The sequence below is a fragment of the Ictalurus punctatus genome, chromosome 14, assembly GCF_001660625.3.
Source record: "Ictalurus punctatus breed USDA103 chromosome 14, Coco_2.0, whole genome shotgun sequence".
Taxonomy (NCBI): domain Eukaryota; kingdom Metazoa; phylum Chordata; class Actinopteri; order Siluriformes; family Ictaluridae; genus Ictalurus; species Ictalurus punctatus.
The window spans coordinates 7,162,556-7,189,267 of NC_030429.2; the positions used below are offsets into that span (position 1 = coordinate 7,162,556).

General features: G+C 40.6%; 2 protein-coding genes across 2 annotated transcripts; both read right to left on the minus strand.

Moving 5' to 3' along the window:
- Window positions 1-499: 499 nt before the first annotated feature.
- gnpda1 (glucosamine-6-phosphate deaminase 1) lies at window positions 500-6,153 on the minus strand. The gene is given in 6 exon segments (NM_001200940.1): window positions 500-678; window positions 864-1,038; window positions 2,063-2,247; window positions 2,374-2,556; window positions 2,650-2,751; window positions 5,943-6,153. Coding segments are annotated over 6 exon segments (810 nt in total). The 5' UTR covers window positions 6,067-6,153; the 3' UTR covers window positions 500-637.
- Window positions 6,154-7,187: 1,034 nt separating this feature from the next.
- Window positions 7,188-24,965, minus strand: hspa4b (heat shock protein 4b). The gene is made up of 19 exons (XM_017484911.3): window positions 24,671-24,965; window positions 19,645-19,702; window positions 19,365-19,505; window positions 17,864-17,986; window positions 16,455-16,554; window positions 16,227-16,360; window positions 15,887-16,131; window positions 14,571-14,647; window positions 14,317-14,468; window positions 13,983-14,089; window positions 13,756-13,889; window positions 13,448-13,644; window positions 11,718-11,810; window positions 11,436-11,591; window positions 11,228-11,353; window positions 9,107-9,214; window positions 8,884-9,003; window positions 8,646-8,807; window positions 7,188-7,653 (listed from the first exon to the last, which is right to left on the minus strand). Exons 1-19 carry the CDS (start codon window positions 24,775-24,777, stop codon window positions 7,456-7,458), a joined length of 2,538 nt encoding a protein of 845 aa, XP_017340400.1. The 5' UTR covers window positions 24,778-24,965; the 3' UTR covers window positions 7,188-7,455.
- Window positions 24,966-26,712: the final 1,747 nt, after the last annotated feature.

Here is a 26,712-nt window from a genome sequence, read left to right on the forward strand (position 1 = left end):
AGTGGAAGAACTCAAGTGTCCTGCACAGAGCCCTGACGTCAAACCAGGTTAACACCTTTGGGATGAACTGGAACGCTGACTGCACCCCAGACCTCCTCACCTGACATCAGTGCCTGATCTCACTAATGTTTCTGTGGCATGATCACATCCCATTGGCCACGCTCCAAAATCTAGTGGAAAGCCTTCCCAGAAGAGCAGAGCTTATTATAACAACAAATGCCGACCAAATCTGGAATGGGATGTTCAACAAGCACATATGGGTGTGATGGTCAGGTGTCCACATACTTTTGGCCATAGAGTGTACTATAAGCATCCAACTGCTTAAATAAGTATTCAAATTAAAATTAAAGTAAAAACAATGTAAAATGTCTTAGCAAGGCCATCATGGGCTGCCAGAAAGTCTCTAGAGCTGTACTGGTGGGACGAACAACATTCTTCCAAAAGATAGTCCCTTAAGTGGTGTTTTGATGATCATTAACTAAACACACACATTTCTATTAGAATTTTCTTTCATTTATTTAAATCCTTTGTATCATTGCTACTGCAAGTAGAAACAGTATACATTTCAAAATGTTAAAAATGTAATACTTAAAATATAAAATACAAAATCAATGTCTCCTCCTAATTTCAGCTGAAACTATGGTTCCTCCACCAGCTTATTGTGAACATGCATCATGCCTGTGGAATAAAGAAAAATAATAAAGTTTAAAACACAACTTTTTACTGTCTTATTTCAAGTCTTCATTTATTATCTTGTAGATACTACTAATTATATATAATTCTACTCAATATTATTAGGCTTTCTTCTGGAATAGATCGGATTCTGCCTTGAATCTGTTCCTCACGTCCTTCAGCAGTGTTACCTTTGAAGTATTTCACCGTCTTGACCCGCAGCTCTTGTGTCGCATCGTCATCACACACAAAGATGGTCTGAGGATGTTGCTGAAATGCTGAAACCGTCCACATGTGGTTCACACCTTCCTCTATGGCCTTGTACAGGGCAAAAGCTTTATGTGCACCGGTGATGAGGATCATCACCTAATAAACATCCAAATACACACAGAGACATCACACTTCAGTTTTACTACAGAAAAGAGCTCTTAAAGCCTATAATTAAAAATGACAAAGTCTCCGAACAGCATGGAGAATAATTACTCATGTTTCCATGGAACATTGAACACATCACTGGAAATTTTAATCTTTCAATAAAGTTGATGTTTTGTGTTCTCTTCTGTTCTTTAGGACTGTTACATCATGAAAAATGCATGGTATGATGCAACTGTACGTGCCACTGCGAAGTTTTTGTGGGTACGTCATAGTGTATATATACTGCACATTTTCATTGAGGACAACAGTGAATGCCATATAACAAAGCAACAGCAGTGAAATTATCAGATTATTTACTTTTTGTAAACAGCTAGTGCATTTTACATTTACATCTTATCATAGCCTTCATTGGTTGTAGAAAACAATGCAGAAATACCATTTTATCAGGATTTCATCTGGTGGTTTTATGCTTTAAAAATGTCCTAATCTTTTTTTTTTTTTATTAAAAAAAAAAGTATATTATACAATTAATATTAATATTGTAGCATATTTCAAACGATGCACCAGATCTGGATTTTCCCCCCATATTTATGGGATATAATCTGCACTGGTGCAGAATAATATTAATGTTAAACTAATTACAGACTTCCAGATCACAGTATGCTGCCGTACTAGCATACTGCATGCATGTACTTAATTTGAAATGGTTCGAAAGAAATAAAATTAAAACAGCAGTTTGTAATTCCCTCTGCTTCCCATGAGGCCCCCAATCCCTATCCACTCGGCCTAAATGAAATATATACACTGCCATTTAGGGAAAAGGGGCTGGACTTTGCAGCTCGGAACTAATTTCCAGGCCGGAAAACTGTAACCTTAGCCATAACTGAAGAAACGACCATGGCTCAACACATGTACAAATTGTACATTAATTTGCCTTTTTTTGACGATATCTGTGAAATTCTATGATTAGTACAGGTCTAGAAAACTACAAACTGTATCTTAAATGTGGCCATACCTCACGGGCATCCATCACTGTGCCAACTCCTACAGTAAGAGCCATGGTCGGGACTTTGGACAGATCTCCATCGAAGAAACGAGCATTGGCCAGGATGGTGTCCATAGCCAAGGTCTTGACCCTGGTTCGAGACACGAGGCTAGACCCGGGCTCGTTGAAAGCAATGTGACCATCAGGTCCAATACCTGCAACATAAGTCCAAGATATTAAGATGATATCTGAAAGCCTGGCTTCATGGAAACTGGCCAATCCTCATAATGTGTCATCTATTGTTAAATGACATGAGGTTAAAGTTCACTCAGTGCTCTTACCACCTACAAAGAGATCAATCCCACCAGCAGCTTTAATCTTCTCCTCAAAGTCCTGGCATTCCGTCTGCAGGTCTGGAGCGTTGCCGTCCAGAATATGTGCGTTTTCTGATCGGATGTCGATATGCTTAAAGAAGTTGTTCCACATGAAGGAGTGATAACTTTCGGGATGTTCTCTGGGCAGTCCTGTTCAGAGATGTGCTTGGCATTTAAAGCTTTAGATGCTAGATAAGTGTGTAATTAAAACCTGCAAGTGTCCCCAAACGATGAAATACATACCTACATACTCATCCATGTTAAAGGTCTTCACATACTGAAAAGATATTTCCCCTTTCTTGTAGAACTCAATCAGTTTCTTATAGCATCCCAGCGGAGTGCTGCCTGATATTAAATATAAATGAACAAAAATTACTACAGTGATAGAAAAATATAGACAGTGTGTCAAGATCTTTCTCAATTAAAAGACAAAGTAAATGGTCAAAAGTACACAAAAAATAAGTGCTTAAATATACTGAAACAAAATCAGTGCTTAAACATACTGAAACAAAATCAGTGCTTAAATATACTGGAAAAAGATAATCAGTGCTTAAGTATACTGGAGAAAATATCAGTGCTTAAATATACTCAGGTATACACTTAAATCAGATATTAGAATATTCAGTCAAAATAATGACAAAATGAATTGGCTGACTAAGTTGGTAGCCAAACAACAGAACAAAAATATCGTCAGTTCTGTCAAGCATTTGAAAGGTCCAAATGAGGGTTTTTTTTTTTTTTGTATGATATAAAATCGAGAACACGTCCAATGAATTTTCAAAAATCCTCAAGTAAGGTGCAAACACTGAGGTGTAGTAACTGTGTATGTAGTCATTCGGAATAACTTTCAATTACACTCAGGTAATGCTCAAGCAATGCTGTGTTGTTTACTTAAGTATACTTTTCAGTTATACCTGGGTAAAGGTGCGTAGTAACTGCTTCTGCAATCACTGATTATAATGTTCAATAATTTTCAAGCAAAGTTCAAATGCTGAGGTGTAGTAACTGCTTCTGTAGATAAACTGAGATATAACCAAAATAATCAGGAAAATACAAATACTGAGGCGTGTTAACCGCGTTTAATACTCAATGATACTCGGGTAAAGATAGAAACACTGAGGCGCGTTGACCGCGTTTAATACTCAACGATACTCGGGTAAAGATAGAAACACTGAGGCGCGTTGACCGCGTTTAATACTCAACGATACTCGGGTAAAGATAGAAACACTGAGGCGCGTTGACCGCGTTTAATACTCAACGATACTCGGGTAAAGATAGAAACACTGAGGCGCGTTGACCGCGTTTAATACTCAACGATACTCGGGTAAAGATAGAAACACTGAGGCGCGTTGACCGCGTTTAATACTCAACGATACTCGGGTAAAGATAGAAACACTGAGGCGCGTTGACCGCGTTTAATACTCAACGATACTCGGGTAAAGATAGAAACACTGAGGCGCGTTGACCGCGTTTAATACTCAACGATACTCGGGTAAAGATAGAAACACTGAGGCGCGTTGACCGCGTTTAATACTCAACGATACTCGGGTAAAGATAGAAACACTGAGGCGCGTTGACCGCGTTTAATACTCAACGATACTCGGGTAAAGATAGAAACACTGAGGCGCGTTGACCGCGTTTAATACTCAACGATACTCGGGTAAAGATAGAAACACTGAGGCGCGTTGACCGCGTTTAATACTCAACGATACTCGGGTAAAGATAGAAACACTGAGGCGCGTTGACCGCGTTTAATACTCAACGATACTCGGGTAAAGATAGAAACACTGAGGCGTATTAACCGTGTTTAATACTCAACGATACTCGGGTAAAGATAGAAACACTGAGGCGCGTTGACCGCGTTTAATACTCAACGATACTCGGGTAAAGATAGAAATACTGAGGCGTATTAACCGTGTTTAATACTCAATAATACTCAGGTAAAGATAGAAATACTGAGGCGTATTAACTGAGGTGTATATACAGTGAAGGAAAAAAGTATTTGATCCCCTGCTGATTTTGTATGTTGGCCCACTGACAAAGAAATGATCAGTCTATAATTTTAATGGTAGATTTATTTGAACAGTCAGAGACAGCAAAAAACAACAAAAAAATCCAGAAAAACGCATGTTAAAAATTGATTTGCATTTTAATGAGGGAAATAAGTATTTGACCCCTCTGCAAAAAAATGACTTGGTGGCAAAACCCTTGTTGGCAATCACAGAGGTCAGACGTTTCTTGTAGTTGGCCACCAGGTTTGCACACATCTCAGGAGGGATTTTGTCCCACTCCTCTTTGCAGATCTTCTCCAAGTCATTAAGGTTTCGAGGCTCACGTTTGGCAACTCGAACCTTCAGCTCCCTCCACAGATTTTCTATGGGATTAAGGTCTGGAGACTGGCTAGGTCACTCCAGGACCTTAATGTGCTTCTTCTTGAGCCACTCCTTTGTTGCCTTGGCCGTGTGTTTTGGGTCATTGTCATGCTGGAATACACATCCACGACCTATTTTCAATGCGCTGGCTGAGGGAAGGAGGTTCTCACCCAAGATTTGACAGTACATGGCCCCGTCCATCGTCCCTTTGATGCGATGAAGTTGTCCTGTCCCCTTAGCAGAAAAACACCCCCAAAGCATAATGTTTCCACCTCCATGTTTGACGGTGGGGATGGTGTTCTTAGGGTCATAGGCAGCATTCCTCCTCCTCCAAACACGGCGAGTTGAGTTGATGCCAAAGAGCTCAATTTTGGTCTCATCTGACCTCAACACTTTCACCCAGTTGTCCTCTGAATCATTCAGATGTTCACTGGCAGACTTCAGACGGGCATGTATATGTGCTTTCTTGAGCAGGGGGACCTTGCGGGCGCTGCAGGATTTCAGTCCTTCACGGCGTAGTGTGTTACCAATTGTTTTCTTGGTGACTATGGTCCCAGCTGCCTTGAGATCATTGACAAGATCCTCCTGTGTAGTTCTGGGCTGATTCCTCACTGTTCTCATGATCAATGCAACTCCACGAGGTGAGATCTTGCATGGAGCCCCAGGCCGAGGGAGATTGACAGTTCTTTTGTGTTTCTTCCTTTTGCGAATAATCGCACCAGCTGTTGTCCCCTTCTCACCAAGCTGCTTGGCAATGGTCTTGTAGTCCATTCCAGACTTGTGTAGGTCTACAATCTTGTCCCTGATATCCTTGGAGAGCTCTTTGGTCTTGGCCATGGTGGAGAGTTTGTAATCTGATTGATTGATTGATTGTGGACCGGTGTCTTTTATACAGGTAACAAGCTGAGATTAGGAGCACTCCCTTTAAGAGTGTGCTCCTAATCTCAGCTCGTTACCTGTATAAAAGACACCCGGGAACCAGAAATCTTTCTGATTGAGAGGGGGTCAAATACTTTTTTCCCTCATTAAAATGCAAATCAATTTATAACATTTTTGACATGCGTTTTTCTGGATTTTTTTGTTGTTATTCTGTCTCTGACTGTTCAAATAAATCTACTTTTTTTTCCCTCGCTGTAAGTGATAAGTGACTGTGAGGTGAAGTACCTGTCGGAAGGCCCAGGGTGAAGAACCGGTCCGGACCGGGTTTAAAGCGGACTATCCTGTTTCGGATGTATTTGGCAGCCCATTCGCTGGCTTCATCATACTCTCTCAGTATTATCAGCTTCATTGTTGTCACTCGCTCAGAGATTTGGTTTAAACCCGAACTAGAACAAGGTAAAAGCTAGAACAGGTAAAAGCTAGAACCGGTAAAGCGAGAATGACAGTCAGCGCTGCCTGGTCCAGACTTTAGCCTCATAAAAGTGACTGAATCCGGAAGAGCTCTTCTTATCAGGGCTGGAAATCTGCAAAGGGGAAGGCTTCTTTCAGTATATGTACATATACATTTTCTTTAAAGCGCTTTATTGTTAAAATACCATGTTTTGGAGATTGTTTCTACTTATATAGAACATAAAGTGGTAGTAATATTCCTCCTAAACGTGCTAGAGTAGGTGTAACAGGGGGCTGCACTCATGTGACTAGAAAGAAGCGAAAACACTCAGTCAGCTGACACGATGCAGCAGGACGGCGCATGCGCAGTGTGAGTGAACCGTGGATTTCCTAATGAACACAAAATGCACTGAGTTTCGAAACAATCCCAAAGTACAAAGGCTTGTGTAGTGCATCAGGAGAGGAAGAGGAGAGGTGTGCAGAAAACAACACACCCCTCAAATTTCTCAATGAGTAACATTATATAGTTGCATAATTACTAAATGTATTATGCACACTATGCATTGTATTTGTTGTCATTAAATGAAATATAGTTATATAACAATAACCCTGCTCGGAATAAACCCCCCACAATAGAAACCATTACAGAAATTCTAATGGTTTCCACTAAAAATACCATTACAAACCATCAGCTGTTAACCATTAAAATCATTACCATTATTAGTCCTCAAATGGTATCCACTAGACGCAACATGCCACAAATCGAAGGTAACAAGTGATTTTATCTGTAGTTTTTTACATACAGCTGATTTCGACATCCTTCGTATCTGTTTTGAAAAGACTCTGACCTTCTTTTGTCTTCGAATGGAAAATGATGCGTAACTCATTATCACACTGGAATTATTCATGAGTGACTCTACACCAATACTCTGCAAAGCACTGAAGCGCTAAAGCACTACCCCGAACACAAAAGCAGGCAACACGGTGACGTTAAAATCTCGAGCACGGTCCCAAACGCTCAACCATCACGTGTCATTTAGGACGAGGCCGCGGATCCAGAAATACGACGCAAACACGAAGACAATTTAAAGTCCATATTTATTAAAACTCAACAGTTGCCACAGACCCAAATATTTTAGAATACATCACATATACTCAGTCATATGCGCACACAGCATGGATGTCCATGAACAATTTTATTGCATTATGCTGTATTTATTTAATTTTTTTTTTAAAGAAAAGAAAGGACATGCACCATTTATCCACTAATGATTCTGACTTTCAAAGCAACCCCATGGCAGCAGGGAAGATGGAATGACCAGAACAGAGACTGGGAAACCTCACAGTCTTAGTCGAGGTCCATGTCGGGTTTGGACTCGGTGCCTTCTGTCTCGTCCGTGGGCGCTTTGTCGTTGGCACTGGGCTCAGCCTCGGGGTTCTCCTGCGCGTCGACTGGTCCGTTCTGTTCTGCTGGTTTATCCTCTTTTGGCACTTCTACTTTAGGCTTGGGTTTGGTCACGATCGGATTGCAGCTGGAGAACAGCTCCTGAGGAAGAGAAATTTGCGTATTATTAACTTATTATATTAAACTGAGCTCACAATCACCAACTGCCTATGTAGATAAGCTCATTTGAAAAGAAAAAAAAAACCCTAGGTTTGTTAGGAAGCTGGGGTTAGAGCCATGATACAGTGCCTCAGCTCATGGCTCAGCAAAATGGCAGCTTGGTCATGCTGGGATTTATAATGCCAACCTTCTGATTAGTAAACCAGAACTTTAACCACCGAGCCACTAAACACTATCACCCTAGACTTTTTAAAAAGCGACTTTTCTGCTCGATTCCTTTCTGGAGAATTTATTCACGTGTGCATAACTGATCACAGTGAAAACAGGGGTCTTTGCCACACTTTTAGAAATAAGAAGCGCTGCGAAAATTCACTTTAAAAGAAAGGTCACTGCACCGTAAAAAGTAACAGCCTACCGGGTTGCATCATGCAAATACGAGCCATGTAAAATATGCCGCCATCGGAAAGGGGTGATGGTGTGGGTTATTAATAAGTATACTGTTTAAATCTGGATGTGTTAATATAGAATAAAATAGGTCTTAAATGTACAGAGATTGTGAATCCTGAAGACAGTACAGTCGCCCATGACCAGGAGTCCAAGAGAGCACAAAAGTGGCTGGATAGGAGCAATGGTATACTCTGTCACTCACAGCATCAGTAGCCAATCGCTGCAGTCGGTGAGCTCACACATGCAGAATAGGGCAGATAGCACTTTTCTCAGAGTGTGTTACGCTGCTCTGTGACGCAGAAGTGCGCAAAGATGCAGAGGTTGGCTTCATGTGTCTTGGAGGTAGCATGTGCCAACAAACAAGTGCCAACAAACCAGTAGAAGATGATGTCATATTATAGGGAAGACTTAGCTAGTGGGTGTGAATTGGCAAGACAAAATCATGGAGAATGGGGGGGGGGGGGGGGGGGGGGGCGCTTCTCACAAACAAGAAGCTGCAGGAATTTGACCACAATGTAAAGACTCACCCTCGTTTTTGCTGTAATCTCTGCTGCTGTCACCACTGGATCCACAGTGAGACTCTGTTTGCTCTGCTGGTTCATTCTGCTGTTCATCCAGATCATAACATCACCCACCATCTTATCCACTTTCTGAATCTCAGCCTCATCCAGATGCTCATACTGCTCCTCCTTCAAGGTGAAACACATGCTTTAATTAATGTTCAAATAAAAACAAGCACACAACTCTGCAGTAATCAACACTCACCTTCATCTTGAAGGCCTCCACAATCTTCATGTACTGCTGAAGCTGTTTTCCCAGCTCATCAAAAGCTCTTGGCCGCTCCTCAGACTCTGTGTATCTATCTTGAATGGGTTGGCCCAGTTTCTATAAACAGGACGAAACAAAAATATATATATTTTCAAAATATTTGTTAAAAAAAACCCAAACAATTATGTTTACTACAACCCAAATCCACAAACACAGTTACCTTTAATTCATCAAGTTTGTCAATGTACACTTGTTTAGGTTGGTCCTCTCCGTCTTCATACAGCCAGTTTTCTGTGTCCTCCAGTTTTAATGAGAGAGTGTCCCTGTCCTGTGCCGAAAAGAAAAACAGCAGAAAGAGCAGTATAAACAAACTGCACAATGTACACCTTCAGGCTGTTGAGGAATGGCTGTGATCTCGGTGTTCAGTTGCAACTCAAGATGGACGCTCAGATTAAACTCAACGGCTGAAGTACAGAGAAACAGCAGTCAATAGACTGCTCACTGTTTTCTTTGCCAGTTGGAAAAAAAAGAAGAAAAAAAAAAGAAGTTAGGTAATTTACATGATTCTGGTGCGATGTAATTCTGAACTGGAATACCTGTTAGTGGGTTATCTTGACTTTAGAAAGCTACTAAAATGAACAGCTACTTAATACTGAGCAGCTCCTCCATTTGTTTCTCCACAGCTCAGCCTCTTGTTTTCTGCTGGCTCACATTAATCTCAAATTAGAATCAGGCTTTGCTTAGGGTTTGGTCTAAGGCTGGACAACATTTAGGATTAGGAAGTAGGGTTATGTTTGGAGTAGGTTTAGCCAAGGTCTAGGGTTGGACTAGGGTTGGCCTCAGACCAAGGTTTGTAGAAGGGTTTGAATTGATCCAGTGTTGAACTAAGGTTAGGCTTGGAGAAAGGGTTAACCAGGGTCTAGGGTTAGGTTTGGAGAAAGGGTTAGAAATGGACTAGGCTAGACTTGGCGAAAGGGTTCACCAGGGTCTAGGGTTAGGCTTGGAGAACGGGTTAACCAGGGTCTGGGGGTTAGGCTTGGAGAACGGGTTAACCAGGGTCTGGGGGTTAGGCTTGGAGAACGGGTTAACCAGGGTCTGGGGGTTAGGCTTGGAGAACGGGTTAGAAATGGACTAGGCTTGGCAAAAGGGTTAACCAAAAATGGACTAGGTTAGGCTTGGAGAAAGGGTTAACCAGGGTCTAGGGTTAGGCTTGGAGAAAGGGTAAGAAATGGACTAGGCTACGCATGGTGAGAGGGTTAACCAGGGTCTAGGGTTAGAACTGGACTAGGGGTTAGGCTTGGAAAAGGGGTTAACCAGGGTCTAGGGGTTAGGCTTGGAAAAGGGGTTAACCAGGGTCTAGGGGGTTAGGCTTGGAGAAAGGGTTAACCAGGGTCTAGGGGTTAGGCTTGGAGAAAGGGTTAACCAGGGTCTAGGGGTTAGGCTTGGAGAAAGGGTTAACCAGGGTCTAGGGTAAGAAATGGACTAGGGCTGTTCTCTGTTCTCCTTTGTGCTGGTTCAAAAAGTTCACACACAAAGACCCACAAGTTTTATATTGAACTCCTGTTGCCCTCTAAATAAAGGTTCTGAGCTATTAAAAAAAAAAGAAAAAAAAAGAAAAAAGAAATGGACCGGGCTACGCACTGCAATTTAAAGTGTTAAAAGTTCATTCTGTATAAACAGAAAGTAACCAGTATGTTTCTTCCTTCACCCTTTCCTGTTCAAGTGAACATGAAAAGCAAGTCCAGATGTATTTGCCCCATTAAGATAGGGTTAAATCTGAGATCTCTCACGTCAACACAACACACATCGTGGATCTCGCGTGAACACGCTTCAGAGACCTATGTGGAAGTGAAGATATTTTGTGAATAAAGACTTACTTTGAGTTTATTTTGGTGCACACACAGCATTCATATCACTTCATTAAATTGGGATTAAACCACTGGAGTCATATGGGTCATGTTTACGATGTCTTCATGAACTTTTCGGAGCTTGAAAGTTTTGATTACTGGACTGTAAATGGAGGGACAAAAATCTCCCAGGTTTCATTAAAAAGGTCTTCATGTGTGTTCTAAAGACGAACGTAAGTCTTATGGGTCTGGAACGACATGAGGAGGAGTAACTGATTACAGAATGTTCATTTTTAGGTATTGCGTCTGTGACTTTTCTTGATTCCATCGCCCTTGAGAGTAACAGGCCCATGCAGAAGATCTTAGATGTGATATTTAAAAAGCTTTAGTCTATTTCAGGACCTCACACAACATCTGATCTGCGTCAGATGTCTCTGGTCTGTGTATAGATGTGTGTCAATGATTGCTGCACTCTGTTTCAGTACAGTACTCACACTTTCACCGATGAACTTCTCAAACATCCCGTGCAGTTTGTCCCTCATTTCGTACACATACTCCTCCAGGTTGTTCTTGGCATCGTTTCGTTCTTTTTCCAGTTTGTCCTGCATGATCATCTTTCCCTGTTTGGGAATAACAGAGTACCACATACAGTATAGCGGCATCTCAAATCACCTATATCTTCATAACTGAGGTAAGCCTTACCTCGTTTTCCACAAACAGATTGAGCATTTCGATGGCTAACTGCCACTGTGGGTTGTTTTCAATGGGCAAATCCAGGACTTTTGTCTTCACTTTAGCCTTTTTAGCTTGTGGAGGCTGATCCGCCTTCTTTTCTTGCTTGCCGTCCTCTGCGGATGTCTGAATGAAGAGCAAACAACATCCAGTAAGCGAATGACAGCAACACCCTGAAACTCTAGATAGCAGAGAGAACAGTTTCTTTAATGTGTGAGGAAAGGGGGAAGCGCCGCATTCATCTTGTATTACCTCCATCTCCTCTGCGTCTGCTTTCTTCTCTCCATCTTCTTTCTCTCCGTCATCCTGGGCCTTCTGTTGATCTTCGTCCACCTGCATTTTGTTCTGTAAGGTGGGGAAAAAACCCCAAAACAAAAAAACAGTTCGTACGTTACAGTCACGGAGTGGATGAAAGCCTTAAAAAAAAAAAAAAAATACACGTAAAATAATATTTCATCAATATTTATGTAAATACATTTGAGGTTCCATAATCCACAAAGTGCTTTTTAATATCACTCGAGAGTTGTAATTCGATGCTGTGTGTAGACGTTTCTTTTTAAAATGGGCGTTTAGGGTAGGATGTGTCAAAGAGCTTGACTTGTTTCCACAAAAGCCTTCAAATCAAGCAGATTTTAAGATTACGAAGGCACAGAAATGAAGCTGAGGCCGCTAAAAACACCGTCCATGAGAGGTGCCCCGTTTACCTGGACGCCACCACCATCTATTTACCTGGACACAGGTTTGGCATACGCTGTGTATTTTCTTTGCATTTGTTTCTCTATACACAAGTATAATTAAATACTTATAATTGCTTATTAAATTAATTATAATAAAAACAAGCAAAAACAAAAAAACATCAGAGTTTCCGTTACTGGTTTTAACCGTAAAAATGATAAATGTCTGCTAAAATAAAAAATTGTCGGTACATAATGTCCGGTAAAAATATTAACACGAAGCAGATGTTACACAAAGTACGTTAACAACTGCACAACTAAATAAAGTCTCTGACAGCGTAAAAGGTTTCCCCCCCCCACCACGCTTCTCCTGTAATGTGTACTCTGATTGGCTCGCATTAAAAAGTTCATCCAATAAACTTTATCGTTCCCAGACACCTTGGCCAGCACCACAATATCTTCGCAGAAACAAAATTTCTCAGCAGATACAAATATATATATATGATATATATATACACACACGTGTGTGTGTGTGTGTGTGTGTGTGTGTGTGTGCGCGCACATGTAAGTACAGTACTGTTTCAGGCACACTGTTTTTTTTGTATAAACTTTGTTAGATGTTTTGATTTTGTGTCTTCTACATTATCGTGTACAAAAACTTTCTCGATTTCCAAACATTAGTTTTCCAGCACAAAAGTAAATGTTACTGAAAAATGTCTGTACGTCAGTAAAGAAAGCAGCATATTAAGTAAGAAACACTTTTCAGACCTAAAATAAATAAATAAATAAATAAATAAGTAAATAAATAAATACACAATGAAGGTTGCTGGGTTTTGTTTAAAAAAATAAAAATAAAAATCTGAAGTGAGTGTAACAGTCAAAGTCTCCAGAAGAGCCGGCGCTGGTTCTGCGAGATGCTCAATAACACTAACTCATTTCCTTATAAACCTGCACAAATTCAATCTCAGACTACTATTTTTTTTTTTTATAACCAAAGGTTCCTCACACTAAATATTGACTTTGTTTTATTTATTACTGTTTACTACACTTTATAAAATATACTTTCATGTAGAACCATTTCATTATTTTTGAAGGCATCTTTGCTCTACAGCATTTCTTCACACGGTACTTTAAATACATTTAGCAAATAGTGTTTCAATGTAAAAAAAAAATCTCAATTTCCATTTCTACCTTAAAGTAAGAATGAACATAAATAAATAAATAAATAAATAAATAAATAAATAAATAAATAAATAAATAAAAAGTGTCTGCGAGACAAGGAATGCGTGAAGTATAATGGTGTAGCACCTCTTCTTCCTTCTCTGTGGTCGGTGATGTGGTCTGTTCTGTGTCCATGGGCTCCTCGGCTTCCTCGCTCTTCAACACCTCCACCAGTGAAGCGCTGGACACGCTGAAGATTCCATGGATGTTCATCCTCACTTTGACCTTCACTTTAGAGCTCTCGCCCGTGGCCTGGGGCACAACCTTCTGGATCATGTACTGTCCTAATAAATGGACGCAAAATGTTTAGTCGCATGGTTGTGATGTATCATTTAAAAAAAAAAAAAAAACGACCACCACCAACCCGACGCAGGTGCTGTAGGGGTATTACTTGCCTATTGTGGGATCAGGATACGGTAGCTCTTTAGGGCTGTTGTAGTAAGCTTCCAGAGAGAAGGGCTCTTTCCGGTAGAAGGTGAGCACTTTGGAGAATGGAGCTGCATGGTTCTTTGGGAACACCTCACATTCGCTGAAAATGATGAAACATAGGTTTAGGAGGTGGTCCTTTATAAATAAAGAGTGAACCTTAATTATAGGGAAGATTTATATCTCGAGCTCGCACCTTACACCATCCTCTGCTGCAGAGCTCCATTTCAGAGAGATTGGATACGGGACTACGTCTGTTATGGAAAACTCACGGACTTTGAAGGCAGGAGACAAAATTGCGCACTGCGCCAAAAGAAAAACACTTTATGAGAAGATAAATCTTACAGAGATGCAATAATAGTCCATAACTTTACCCAGTGCGATTGCTAAATAGGTATTAAATCTTATCGTTCTTTTCTCTGCACTCTGTGAAACGCTCCCTCTGGCACCAGATTCAATGTTTCCCCATTAAGAACAGTGCCGATAAAAAGGCTTAGTGCAGCGCTTCAGATGAAATATCACAGCCAGACCTGAAGGGCACATCCTCTAGCCACGGCTTCATCTGCGTTCAGGGTCATGCTCAGTTCCTTCCCAAAGAATTTGCCGATTCGCTCTTTAACGGCTGGTATTCTTGAAGCACCTCCCACTATTTCTACAGCGTAAATGTCCTCGCTCTTCAGGTCTACGGCGAGAAGCATAGACAGAACATGAGGTCAGAGAAAAAAAAAAAAACTGTGATATCCAGGAAGGTAACTGTATAGAGAAACAGACTCCTTCTACTCACTGGCTTGTTCCATGATACTGCACAGCGGCGCGTCCACTCTGGCCAGAATGTCAGCACACATCTCTTCAAACTGACCTCTGCAAGAATACAAGGAAGTCAACACTGACTCGATGAGTTCGGAGTTCAGGACATCTAGAGGAAATCAGCCCGTACAGGATTTCGGCTTGTTTTGTGATCGTTGCGGCCAAAAACGCTCGATTTTGCGGCGGCTTTTTTCTAAATTTGTAATGCAATTTGCGAAGTTTGTGGGGGTTTTATTTTGGTGGAAAACTAATTGAATTGGCAAAAGTGCACTCGTTCGCAGTGATGTTTGTCGGTAAACTAGACCTTTTAGCTATACTCGTCCGAGAACCGAAGACGGCTTTGGCTGAACGTATATTGAAAATCTGCGGTACTCTAAAAATTTTTTAAATTAATTACTTAAAATTGGATGCACCTCTGCTATTGTGTACTCCACCTATTGTGGAGTTTTCCTCGATTTCGCGTTAATTTCGGTGATCGCAAAATCCTGGAGGGCCTGCGACATCCTCAAATATTAACACTTGCTGAACAATTTATTAGGAACCCCTGTACATTTGCTCATTCATGCAAATATCCAAATTAGCCTATCATGAGGAAGCAGCTCAGTACATCACATTGGGAGGAAAAGTGTGATCTCAGTGACTTTGACGGTCACCCAGTAAGCAGTAGTTGTACTTGTGTCTCCGTTGTTACCCAGATGATGACGGGTTCCCTTCCGAGTCTGGTTCCTCTCAATGTTTCTTCCTCGTATCATCTCAGGGAGTTTTTCCTCACCACCGTCGACACCGGCTCGCTCAACAGGGATAAATCCACACACTTAAAATCTCTTTCCTGTGTTTATATATTTCTGTAACGCTGCTTTGAGACAATGTCCATTGTTAAAAGCGCTACACAAATAAAACTGAATTGAGTGTGTGGACACACCGTGTTACATACACCTCTCTGTCAAAGGAGAATGGTCAGACCTGTTCAAACTGACATGAAGGGTATGGTAACTCAATCACAACAGTTGTGAACAGAAAAGCATGTCCAAACCAGTTTTAGAATGGGATTCCTAATAATTTGGTCAGTGATATATATATATATATTTAAACCATAAAAGTAATCTATGTACAATTTATTGCCTATGAAAATACTTTAAATGGCTTAGAGACATCTCTACTCCTTTAGCCAATGGCACCATTCGTCACAAATAGATGATGTTCGGATTTATCCGTCTTATACAATTTAATCCATCTAAATAATCACAATCTACCGCATCAACAAATGTTCAAAACATTCCCCTTTTAGTTTACCTGTTGAGACGTCCGGAGACATCAATGTCATTCATGAAACACTCGATATTGAGGGGAAGGTCGGAGGAATTGGCACTCATGAGCTTTTTGAGTTTCTCGCACTCCTGGAAGAGGCGAACCAGAGCCCTGGGCTTGGACTTCACATCCAGCTTGTACTTCTTTCCAAACTCCTCACAGAAATGGTTCACAAGCACCTGATCAAAGTCTTTTCCTCCCAGCTGAGCGTCAAAGGCTGTAGCGAGAACCTGTTCGGACAAAGAGAACGGACGTCATGCCGCCATATTTCACGCTCCTGTTCAGAGCCAGAGTTCTGAGAGGGAAAGCGGATTTCAGTACGCACCTTGAGCTTGCCTTTGTTAAAGGCGCACGCAGAAACCTGGTAGCCTGAATGACCGAGATCCACAAACACCACGGTCCTGGGTTTCTCCTCTGGGGCTGGAAGGTCCTGCTTGTAAATCCCGTACGCCAGAGCCACTGCAGGGAGAAACAGACATTCCATTCATTCATTCTTCTCACCCGAGGATCAGTGAAAAGTGAAAAACGCAAGGTTAACTGCTGCTGAATTTACCTGCTGTCGTTTCATTCATGAGCCGCAAACAGTTGAGTCCAGCAATCTGAGCCGCGTCTACGACTGACCTCCTCTCAGCATCCGTGTAGAAGCAAGGAACCTTAAAAAAGCATCACGGACATGACTTAGCTATGTGAAGTGGTGCTATAGGACAGTAAATCTGAGCAATAAATGCTTCACTCAAAAAAAAATAAAAAAAATAAAAATAAAAATAAATTTAAAAAAAGCCAAGAGACCTAAAAATGAAAAGAATCTAGTGACAACCACGTTCAGGTGAAAAGATCTTCTGACCGATCGCTCCCCCCCCCCCATAATCAAACATTTCTACCCTGATGGGCGCGGTCTCTTCCAGGATGGCTCCGCCCCAGGGCTCACTGAAGGCAGTCCCCCCAGGATTTCGTGAGTTTGCGTTCACAGAAATGAACGCAAAAATCAAGCAAACTCCGCAGTATTCGGAGAAGCTTACGATTTTTTTTTTTTTCAAAATTAATGCAGCGCCCCCCCCGATTTGGGCCAAGACGTGCCACGTGACGTCATCGCGACGCACATTTGGTCAAAGTCCTCATCACTGTGACGGACCGCGAAAAACAATTTCACGCAACTGAAGCAGTTTTCTACAAAACAGCACAAAAAAACAAAACAGTAAAATCGAGCATCGTTGGCCGCAACAATCACAATAAAAACCTCCGCGAAATCCTGTAGGGACTGTGAAGGGTTTGATGAGAATGATTATTCTCTCTCTGTTCAAGAGAGATTTGTAGACTCATTGGTAAGGCACACTGAAGCTGGTCTGGAGTGAGTGTTCTCATCGTGATCAACACGTCGCTGTTTTTCATTTAATTTGTCACCATTTGTATATTCCTTTAAATATAGATTACTAATAAGGCTCCACAGTTTAGATTTTACACAACTGTGACGATGATGATTTTTGGTTCGATAGCTAGATAGATATATTGGTTTATTAAATCCTGTCCAGTCTTTTCACAAGCTCATGAATCAATGAATCATTTATTTGTTCGTCTGACTGTTTAATCATCTCGATAATCGTTCGTGTCAATCATTCATCTGTGTGTGCGAGGGAGAGTCAAATGAAAAATCTTAAAGTACGACATGAATTAAGAACCAGGGGAATTTCCTATTTCTTCTAGAGGAATCGTGTTAAGCTCAGGAACAGACTGAAAGAAATGGAGATCATGTTTTTGTCTGACTCACCAATGTAGATATTAAATTACATTTTGAAGGAATGCAGGCTTATAAATATACAATGACAATAAAGACCGATATTAAATACCGAGCAAAATGATTCTTTTAGTCGTTGTCATGTGGCTCTGTTTACTGATCAAAAATGAAAAGGAAAAAAAAAAAAAAAAAAAAAAAAAAAAAAAACAACCGCCAGAAATCAGACTCACTGAAATAACGCAGTCGGCCACAGGCTTCTTCAGAGCGCTCTCAGCCGTCTCTTTCAGTTTGGTAAGAAGCATGGCTGTGATCTGCTCGATACTGAACACCTTCTCCTCCTCCATGTACGTGACCTGAGAAAACATCAGAGACGTGTCAAAAAACAGCACGGAAATCTCAAAATGGAGTCTGTCCAAATCAGAAATTGGAGAATGACTCAATCAGGTGTTGTCGATAAACTCATACCTGGGGATTCAGACATTTGGTAAATCAAGACAGTGATGCTGAGGCTGGATAGATATGATTAGAGATGCACCGATACTAAATTACTCAGCCATTACGATAACCGATTATTCAGAGTGATATCGGCCGATACCGATACCTCTGCCTTCTATAACTTCTTTTAAATGAATAATTAATTCCACAATTCTGAAAGAAATGCAAATAAAAACTTTATTCTCTCCATTTCAACAAGTTGTTTCACAGTAACAGAATGAATCGACTGAGTTGTAAAGATCCTCCTGTTAGTCTCACCTTCACTCAGCACAAACACAAGCATTTCATTCATCATTAACATCAAACTGCTAATATATAATATACACTTTTTATATATTAACATTAACTGGATATGAAATATACGACTCTATAAATATATTTTTCTGTGCAATATATACTTTTTTTTGTCAATTCATCTTCATTTAAATCTTTCAACGGTGTACTGGCGCTTTAATTCAGCGTGAGCAGCGCGGCAAAAAACAACATCATTAGACTCGACGCTGAATCTCCCGCTTCACTGCTGCAGCGTCCCGTGTATAATTTTAGCTTTGCAGAGATTACAGAGATTACACACTGCAGTTTTATCATCTTTACACACAGAACGAAATCCATGTGTTTTCCCGCCCTCTTTTGATTGACAGGATATAATCGGCCCTGATCGTCGGATGTTTTTAAACTATCGGCCGATGGCCCATAGCGTGAAGAATTGCCTTTGTCGGCTGATACATCGGTGCATCTAGATATGATCTGATGATCTGGGCGTCAGTGCCAGAAGACAAAGACTTTCATGCAAATTACAGCCACGTGATGAGCGTTTCACTCTACAGGGAACGCCTGAAGACTCGGCTTCTCCGAGATCAGCTCTCTCCCTCTGACTCTGTGCGCGTGTTGGTACATGTGTATCTAGACGTGTTCCTTTGATGTTAAAACCGTTTCTCATAGCTACTAATTATTAATAATTATTGTTTTTGGTGTGCATTAATGATGTAAATACTAAGACTGTATTTATTCACAGTCTGATGATCCTTGCAGCACTCGGACTTACTCAGAGCCACAAGTTTGAACGGATTTGTGGCTTTTGCTCTTCTACTACTTCTTCTTGCGCTCCTTTCTGGTGAATGAAAACGTTGTTCAGCTGCCGAACTGGACCGCAAGTCGCTCGAGTTAAAAGCGGCAGATGAACAATAAGGTTACGGCAATTCCCCTCGTGCTATTTTCGACCGTTTCGCCACTCACCTTGATTCCCGTTGTTCCCGTCGGCATCTGCGAAAGCTCGTAAACCAGACTGGACTTCATACTCTGAACAAACGGGTCTGAGAAAGCGCGGCCATGGAAACGCTTGAATCCCTGGACGGTGTTCTTACAGTTAGTCACCACCTGGGATTTAACGTGGAAAAGAGAAATGAAGCTTTCATGTGCCGCCTTTTATTCATAACACCACATTAAAGCATCGTCAGAGGAAAATACTCATGCAGGCACATTTATTATAAACTCAAATGATTCCTCATATATATACCTGGCTTTTGGCGGCCGCACCGATGGATCGATTTCTTGGGCCGAAGGACACGCATGCTCTAAAATCACAAAAAGGTTACAGGGAAAAATTATTTACATGTCCCGTATTACAGAGATGCGTTAGAAGTCGAACCAATTGAGCAGTTCTGTCAAACAATTGGCAATAGCTATCAGGTCAGCCGTCATTATACAGTACGAGAGCGGCCTCTAGAGGCGAAATAAAAACTCCATCACTGACAAATTTTGTTGTGTTATTTTATGCGTTTTTTTTTAATTATTATTATTAATTTATTCATTTTGGATGTCTGTTATTTGAAGTGTTACTTTTTGGTCCAGTTTGGATGTACATCTTATTTACTTTAATATTTATTAATACATTCTTTATTACATTCAAAAATGTACAGTACATTTTCATGGTGCATTCAGCACTGTTTACTTTTGTAATAAAGTTTTTTTTTTTTAAATTTTAAAAACTTTAAACGATTAATCAACTGATTATCGACAGGTACTGCCCAACTTAGTATCGGTGAAATCCACAATCGATCGAACTCTAAAACGCATCAACAAAATGTATTTTGTTTTATCTTTAGAAGACGTGGAAGCCCAACATTTATACTAATTCACTAATATTCACAAAATGTCATGAGCTCGAACCCCAGGGTCACTGATCGGCCCTTTAACGAGGCCCACACTCGTTCTTCGTTCGAATATGCTACTGTTTCTATGTTAACGGCGCACGTGTGCAGTGGACGCTTCAGATAAACAGTTTAAAAAGCACATGGAAGTGTTGACGGTTTCCATTAAGATTTTTTTCTCCTTTGTAACAATCAGAGATAAAGCTGTAACTTCAGTTTTCATACACGGGGACCCTTCCGTGCAGACGCTGTTGCACTTCGTGGTTTCTTCTCAGTAACATGACAAGCTAAACTTAAACTGTTTTTTTAACTTCAAGTAATTAAAAAAAAAAAAAAAAAAAAAGAGACGCTGGTGAGAGAACGGTCCCGTTTGTAGCTGCTTCAACGCAAGTGATAACAGGAACTAACCTGTTAGCTGTTTCCCAGACTTTCCAAATCAATAAACGCAACTATAAACGGATAAAAAGTATCCGTATAACGCATCATTCTTTAGCCCTTTAACCCAGGTCTATCGTCCACACTCATGGAAGGACGAAATCGGCTGAGTCATATGACGTTAATAATTTATCCACATCAAGACGCTGCTATATTTTGCTCAGTTATATAATGATTTTGGTCAACAGCAAATATTTTATGCCTGAATGTTAACAATATTTATGAACACGTTGAAAGAATGCTTATTCAATGTGTTTGTATCCGGTATAATGTGTTACTCATGGTATTCATTCATATTAGGGATGCACCAAAATGAAAATTCTTGGCCGAAGCCCGAAACCGAATACAACGAAAAACTTGGCCGAAAGCCGAAGACGTCTTTTCGCGTTTTTTCCATTTATTTTGCCATTCTTTTTCACCACTGCATAAATTAAATAGTCAGAATGTGCTTTTTACTATTTTGTCTTGCTTTTCAAAGAAAAAAAATCAATTACAAAAACTACAATTTCAAAATATTTAACACTGAACATTTTTTTTTTCATTCCAGCAGGTACAGGCTATCAACAAGGCACAATATAACTTTAAATAAATAAATGAGTAAAATTAAAATATTTTGATGTGGTCATCTTTGAGCCCCTTGAATAGCCTAAGTTAGGCCTCTAACTGACTGCTGAAAGAATGGAACACTCTGTAGCCTACAACAAAAAACTGCATTAAAACGTGCATTGACAAGAGTGCAAAAAACGGTTCTATACGGCTGATTATATTGGGGATATACACCGCTCGCGTCCCTGTACGCCTCGCCGAGTATTATAGTAGATATAGGATTTGTCTGCCTGCCCTTAAATAAATACATCTTTACCTGCTTCCGTACTCTACTCCCTTACGTCTGGCGACGTGTCAGAAACATAACAAACGCACAGTAAACATCCGAAGAGCACATGGCTCGTGCACGTGCGCGCCCCCTCATTGGGGTCGTGACATTTGCACGTCTCACTCTGGTTGCTAGGCTATTTGGTCGCGTCATCAAACACGTCAATTTATTTGGCCTTTTCACTTATTTCGGTTGCCGAACATTCGGTGCATCCTTAATTCATACACATGGACAATCCATCTTGAAAAGAAGTGATACTTCGGGAAAGAAAAGTCAAAATGCGCACACGCAAAAAAACTAAATCTAAAGAATCTGTTTTTTTTTTTTAAAGAATTATGCATGAAAAGGTTAAATAAATAATAATATGATAATATAATAGAATAATAATAAATAAACTTATTTATAAGAGGAATTTCCTATGTGTGTGTATAAGAGGAATAAAACACTGTGGTGGTAATGGTAACTCTAGCACTTCACCACCCCAGTGGTGATTAATTTCCAATAACGGCACAACTTCATGTGTTTTATTCCTTACAGGAATCGTTTAGCTTGGTCAAGAGTCGACATGCAGTATAAGATTCGACGATCCTGTATGCGTCAATAAAACGTGCCAAGAGTAAAATTATAAGTTTGATTGGGTTTGATAAACAAGTACTGACAGTATGAAGTGTTGAAAGGGCTGCGTTTCGGGTCCAGACGCGAATAAATAAATGGTTCTGAGCAAATCAAACGGCGTTAATGACGAAACTAGAAGATGTTTGGTGATCAGGGCTCCGGAGTGACGCAACAGAAAAGTGTTTCTGAAGAGATCTGCAAAACTGGCCTTGTTCTGAGTGGGAGGGGCAAACTGTCTCTCTCTCCTGTCAATCACAGCAACACTAGCCAATCACAGGTTCGTGTATGAGGAAGAGGGCGGAAAGCGTTTACTCTGAGCGTGTTACGCCGCAGCAGTTTGAACAGAAGAAGCTGGCTGGCTTCACGAGTGTCCGGTTTGGCGAATTACGACGAGGGCCTGAAAACTGACTCTTAGAAAGCACTGACACTGGAGACTCCTTCCAGAAATGTTAAAGAAACATCTCCTTACTGCTTAAAGCTCACCATTATGTTCGTCCCTTTTTAAAATAACGACATTTCATTCCATTTAGTATCAGCCTCACTATAGATTTATGTTTCGTGTAATATTAATAAGATGTTCAGTTTGAGCGAATCTTTGATAGGAACCGAAAATAACGAGTTGTCTCAGAGAGAGATTCGTTCATTTTACGCTGACCACACACGCGACATTGTTTAGTTCGTCTGTAACGTGAAAACCGCAGCGTGTTTAGCTCACCTCACGAGTCCCTACTCCAGTCTGAGCATTTGGTTTTAATGTATGCTGCTCATTTGATGTATTCTCTTGTATTTAAATTGCCCCCCCCCCAAGTCTGTATTAAAGTTTTGATTGATTGATTGTCTCATGACCGTGACAAAAGAACGAACGACACAGACCAGAAGACAGACCCGAGTGGTGAATTATCAAAAAATCATTTCAGATTCTCATCATTGGTCCTCGGCTGCATTATCATTTTTTTCCTTATTGGGAATACAATCAAAGTTAGCCTACGTAGACACGTTGGGGAATAAAGATTCGTTCATTTTATTGAACGAGATTCAAAGATCCAAGTCGGTAAAATGATCCGATCTTGCCATTGATAAACAATATTAATATAAACCTTCCAGTTGGGATTAGTGTCAGAGCTGCTTTTATATCGTATCAGATTTCTGCAGACATGAAGGCTAAACAGAGGGACGATGGAGGGGACGATGGAGGGGACGATGGAGGGGACGATGGAGGGGACGACGGAACGGTGATGGAGGGGATGATGGAGGGGACGACGGAATGGCGATGGAGGGGACGATGGAGGGGACGACGGAATGGCGATGGAGGGGACGACGGAATGGTGATGGAGGGGACGACGGAACGGTGATGGAGGGGACGATGGAGGGGACGACGGAATGGCGATGGAGGGTACGACGGAACGGCGATGGAGGGGACGACGGAACGGCAATGGAGGGGACGATGGAGGGGATGACGGAACGGCGACGGAGGGGACGACGGAATCATGGAGGACACGATGGAATGACGGAGACGATGGAAGGAATGTTGAGGGGACGATAGAGGGACGACGGAAGGAACGATGGAGGGGCACAAATATTTACAGGCCTTACAGAGAATTATTTTTAAAAAGGTGGTTATATTTCCTATATTAAATAATAAATATCATTAACTGCTATTAGGACAGAATGCAATAACATTAACTAAGAGATACTGCTACCATATTAAGTAGAAAATGTGTCTCAGGATTTGGGGAAATTTGCAGACAGAAGTTTCTAGAATATTTGCAGATTTGCTAGTCGATACAGGAGAAATTTTGGCTTTTGGTTGAAATCTGTTGAAATTATCTGTAAGAATTCTTTAAAGCTAAAAAAAATCCGAATACATATGCATTATAATTGCTAATAAAAGCTGAAATAAAAGCGAAGAAAGTGTCATGAACAAAGGCAGACATGGCTAGCTCAGCTCAGCTACTTTGGCAGGTAAGGAGAAATTTCTAGAACATCTCCTTCAGGCAGTAACCTTAGCTTTTATCATTTCATTTCTGTAATAAAAATAATTACCCAGCTAACGTTATATCAAATATTTAAATGATAAAGAAATACAATTTGGACGTTAAAAGCGTTTGTATTCAGCTTCATTGCCTGTCACAATCTGTAAAATAGCATTTTAGCTTTCAACAGTCATTGAACGCTAAGCAGCTAACCTAGCGGACTAGCGCTGCATGCTACCTGGGCTGCGTCCCAAATGGCTGCCAACTCACTACACACGCGCACTAGGGCACAATGGCATCCCCGCCCTACATAGTGCACTACATGTTGTACAGCGAGGTATTTAGGACGCGGCCCCGGCATCATTTTTTTTTTCTCTTTACATTTCCCGTCTACTATAAATGAATTATCTGCTAAAACAGCACCGGTGATGAAGAACATGAAGTGTAATAAGTGATATATATAAGGGTGAGAAATGATCCGCCATGTTTACTCACGGTGTGCACCGGTCACTGTATTCATTCGCTATAGTCTCAATGCCTCCGGCTCGCGCCACCGCGATGTAGCAGTTCATAAAACCGACGTCGAACCCCACCACGGACATCTTTATGAAATTAAAAAAACAATAATCCTACAACTGACTGAAATACTGATGCGCCGGACTACACGCTAAACAACAGCGAAGACTCGAGAATCTGATCATATAAAACACGAGGCGTTTTAATTCATCATCTCAACCCTGATTCACGGGATGCGCTGAAGCCGGTGGCGAGCTGACTGGTGGAAAACTACTTCCGGTTCAAAGTTCAAGGCGGTCCAACGCCGCGGAAAATAAACTATAGAGCCTGCAAGTGTAGATGTGTTTTACTAAAAAGCTGTTTAAACTGTGTATGCAGTCATACTTTGGTTATTTACTGGAGCTAGGGTTTATTTATTTTTTAATTGTTGAACTTTCCACCAATAAATAAATAATAAATAGAGAGAAAATTCACAGACCCTGTCAGTACAAAATTCTTTTACAGTCAGATACATGTGCATATTATATGTACAAAAGTAGAGCAAATATGCCTTCAAAATGAATTAAATTAAATGTTTCTACATTTAAAACAAAACAAAAAATAACTATAAATAGTAATAGGAATAAATGAAATACAGTCCATATTTGTTGTGACGAACTTTTTGCTTTAAAAAATAATTAATTAATAGTCTGAGGTAGAATTAGTGCAGTTTTATAAGGAAATGAGCTGTAAGTTTTGTTATATCTTACAGAACCAGCCACGGTTCTTCTGGAGACTTTGACTGTCGCAACTCACTTGCTTCTTATTTTTGCAGCAAAACCCAACAACCTTTATTAACATATTTACATAATATGTCTTACATAGTTTGGAAATGTAAAAAAATGTTTGTACTGACTTAATAATATAGAATTCACAAGATAAAAATCTATAACAAAGTTTGTACTAAAAAAAAAAACACAACACTTTTGCACAGTACTGTATGTATGTTTGTATGTATAAACACACACACACACAAAATTAACCTGAAATCGAGAAACTTGCAATATTCATTACCTGGAAATATTTAAAATCACAGTATTTCAGGTGTTTCAGCCACTACAATTTCTAACAGGTTAATAAAATATAGCACATAGCCATACAGTCTCCATAGACACACATAGACACACATTGGCAGTAGAATGGGTCGTACTGCAGAGCTCAGTAACTTTAAACATGGCACAGTCAAAGAAGCCACCTTCGCCACAAATCAGTCAGAAATTTCTGCCTTGCTAGATCTGCACCGATCAACTCTAAGTGCCATTATTGTGAAATGGAAGCCTGTAGGAGCAACAGCCACGAAGCCCTAGACCACGTGAGCTCACAGTGCTGAAGCATGTAGCATCTAAAAATCCTCTGTTGCATCACTCACTACAGAGCTCCAACTAGGTTTCCATGACCGAGCAGCTGCACACACGTCTAAGATCACTGTGTACAATGCCAAGCATCAACTGCAGTGGTGTAAATCACACCGTCAATGGACTCTGGAACAGCAGAAATGTATTCTCTGGAGTGATGAATCACGATTCATTATCTGGAGGTCTGATGGATGAATCTGGACATGCCAGGAGAACGCTAGCTACTGGAAGGCGTAGTGCTCAAAGTAAAGTTCGGTGGAGGAGGGATGATCTGGGGCTGGTTTTCAGCGTTTTTATATGTAATGGGATGTCCATCAAGCTCATATAGGTGTGATAGTCAGGTGTCCACATACATTTGGCCATATCTTTAAAATGATATTAGTAACGTTTTTGCACTTTTAAACATTAAACACTGCACCTTTGTTTGATTTAATGTTGGGTAAGCCTTACGTAAGAAGTTACGTACAATACTATTATATTACAAAGACTGCCAACTTTGTCACGTGGTGTAAAGGACACAGTCTTGTAGTTAATGTTAAGAAAACAGAGGAAATCCCAAGTCAAAATGATGAGTCGCTCATCATGATTGATCTTTTTTGTGACCAATATTGTTGCTATACTTCTGCT

What these genes read in the sequence shown, in the direction of transcription:
- hspa4b (XM_017484911.3), bottom strand. Translation starts at nt 24,777, where the DNA reads ATGTCCGTGGTGGGGTTCGACGTCGGTTTTATGAACTGCTACATCGCG. An exon ending in TGGAGGCCTTCAAGATGAAG is followed by an intron (nt 8,808 to 8,883) that starts GTGAGTGTTGAT and finishes TTCACCTTGAAG; the next exon opens with GAGGAGCAGTATGAGCATCT. An exon ending in AGATTACAGCAAAAACGAGG is followed by an intron (nt 7,654 to 8,645) that starts GTGAGTCTTTAC and finishes TCTCTTCCTCAG; the next exon opens with GAGCTGTTCTCCAGCTGCAA.